The 2,582-nt window shown below is 36.4% G+C and overlaps 1 protein-coding gene across 1 annotated transcript; it reads right to left on the bottom strand.

The window, feature by feature from the left end:
• Positions 1-1,445: 1,445 nt before the first annotated feature.
• LOC125493429 (uncharacterized protein At1g08160-like) lies at positions 1,446-2,253 on the bottom strand. The gene has a single exon (XM_048636769.2). The coding sequence runs from the start codon at positions 2,058-2,060 to the stop codon at positions 1,458-1,460; it is 603 nt and encodes a 200-aa protein (XP_048492726.1). The 5' UTR covers positions 2,061-2,253; the 3' UTR covers positions 1,446-1,457.
• Positions 2,254-2,582: the final 329 nt, after the last annotated feature.

Below are 2,582 nucleotides of genomic sequence, written 5' to 3'. Positions count from 1 at the left end.
CAGACCTGCTAGGACCCGACCCATTTATAAGGGTCTGGGTCCAGAAATTTTAGACCCAATGGGTCCGGGTCGGATCTGGGTCCCGAATAGCATGGGTCGGGTCTGGGTCCGGGTCCACATATGCTAGACCCAGACCCGCCCCGCGGACCCATTTATATATTAGAATTTTTTTTTTTTCGTAAACTCTAAAATTTTATGAGTTGTGATTTTGTGAAGTCATTAGTGTTGTAACTCCCCTAAGACATGTAACTTTATAAGTTGTAACATTTTAATATATTATGAGTTAATTCTTAAAATTTTATTTAGAGAATGCTTTAACCATGGATACAAGAACCTATATATATTAGGGCGAAATTTTTTAATTACATATATTAAAAAATGTGATGAAAACTTAAAACTAAAAAGGACCCATTTATAACCCAGTAAGGACCCGTGGACACGCTAGACCCAGCGGGTCTGGGTCTTGGTCTGAAAAATCTAGACCCAACAGGTCTGGGTCAGGTTTGGGTCTGTGAAAAATAAACGGGTCTGGGTCTGGGTCTAGGCGGACCCGACCCAGACCCGCCCCATTGCCATCCCTAGTTCAACTTTAACATAAAACAATAGTTTATCTTTCCTTCTATATCCCACAACATTATTTTTCTCAAAACTTTGTGCAAAAGAAACGATTAAACTAATAAAAACCGAAGTTGGTAGTACTGCAAGTCAACATTTAACGAATCATATATATATAAGTAACCTTATGAAGTTGCCACCACTAAATTATTAAAATCATGTCATTTATTGATTAGCTCATTCAGTGCGTAGGATACAATGATATGAGTTAGCTCAAGTGGGTAGATCGCTCCCCCTTGACCCATGAGGTTAGGGGTTCGATCATTACTCCCAGCATTATGTTGGGGTATTTTCTTAGCATGCTATGCGTGCCTTACTAGCCAATGTGTTGGTGTTTCCTACAGGCTTGTTAGGGTTAGCCCTTGGACTGACTTAATTTCCTAATAAAAAAAAAAATTCAGTGCGTAAGATACTTAGATAAGCAACCTGTTTGGATTAGCCCTTGGACTGACTTAATTTCCTAATAAAAAAATAAATAAATTCAATGCGTAGGATACTTAGATAAGCAACCTGTTTAATACGTAGATACTAGATAACTATCTATACAATTTCTCTTTAAAAAAAAAAAAAAACTACCTATACAAATTGATATGCGAAATCCATGGTCATCCGTTAGTTGGACCGTTTAATGCGCTTTCCTTTCGCTTTTAACTTATAATATATTGCTCAATGTACCATCCACTTAAATAGTTAATTATGCACAGATCTCATTAATTAATGAAAGCCGTCCATGAGAAAAGTCAAAAGTATACTTCTGACAAAAATAATATACAAAGTACTTAACGAAGTACAACAACAATAATAATCAGCAAAAAAATAGTATCCATTATTAAAAAGATCATTTAAGTTTGAAAACTATCTATTTTATTGGCAGGTTTATCAAAACTATCTACATTACAATATGTCTTGTTGAAAGTCTTCCAAGTTGTAAAATTGAGTACTACAGGAGAACAAATAGCCTTCAATAGATAATTCTTATGCTTCCACCGTTTAACCTCATATCTCACCTTAGCCCTGACCCTAACCTCCACATCCAAATGCCCGGACACCGTCCCATTTCTTAAGTCCGCCGCGACATCCGCATCGGACACGAGCACGTCGTGAGCCACCGCATGAGCCGTGAAGAAGCTCCCATTTCCGTGATGCTCGATGTACGGACTCTCATTCTCGTATGTCAAGCTATAGCCATTAGGATGGTACACCGAGACCACCACTTGTTTGTACTCGATATCATATTTTGGGTCGCGGTTATGTGAACGGACGACGAATATGAAGGTGGCGTCGAGGTGGTTTTTGGCCGTAAAGTTGTAGGCGTTGATGGCGCCTTGCTCGACGGAGAAGGATGGAAACTCCATGTGGTCCGAATACCAAGCGATGAAAATTGCACCTCCTCCTAAAAGAATGATATTTACTATGATAATGATCACGCAAGTTCTATTAACCATTTTTTGTGATCATCTAATAATGTATTGGGTTGAAAAAATTTGTGAGAGTTTACATATTAGCAAAAGCATATGTGTTGATGACTTGATGGAACATAAAAAGATTTGAGTTGTGAAAGTAAATGTCAACGCAACACAAACGAAGGAACAGGACGCGGTCGACTGACAATATTACGTGCCTGCAAAAACGAGCTAAACCCGAAAAAAACATTTAATATTTTTAATAAAGCTTAAGTTGTACTGCTTCGATAGATAGAACGCATATTTTAATTGGGACTGACGTTAATAATAGATCAATTTAATAGCACTTAAATTTCGCGATCTAATCGTTAGTTTCAGTTAATTAGGTTTCATTTTTAATTAATAGATTTATTATATTGAATTTTTACTTTTTTTAAAGATAATAATTACGATTATGTTACTCCATCCGTTTCAAAAATACATTGATGGATTTCATTTTTTCACATGAATTACGGTAAGTAAAAATGTAAGAGAAATACAAAGAACATTTGGTTTTTTAAATAA

This window comes from Beta vulgaris, chromosome 9 (genome assembly GCF_026745355.1).
Source record: "Beta vulgaris subsp. vulgaris cultivar EL10 chromosome 9, EL10.2, whole genome shotgun sequence".
Lineage (NCBI taxonomy): Eukaryota > Viridiplantae > Streptophyta > Magnoliopsida > Caryophyllales > Amaranthaceae > Beta > Beta vulgaris.
Note: the sequence above shows the minus strand (reverse complement) of the source record. Positions and strands in the feature narration are given on the sequence as shown.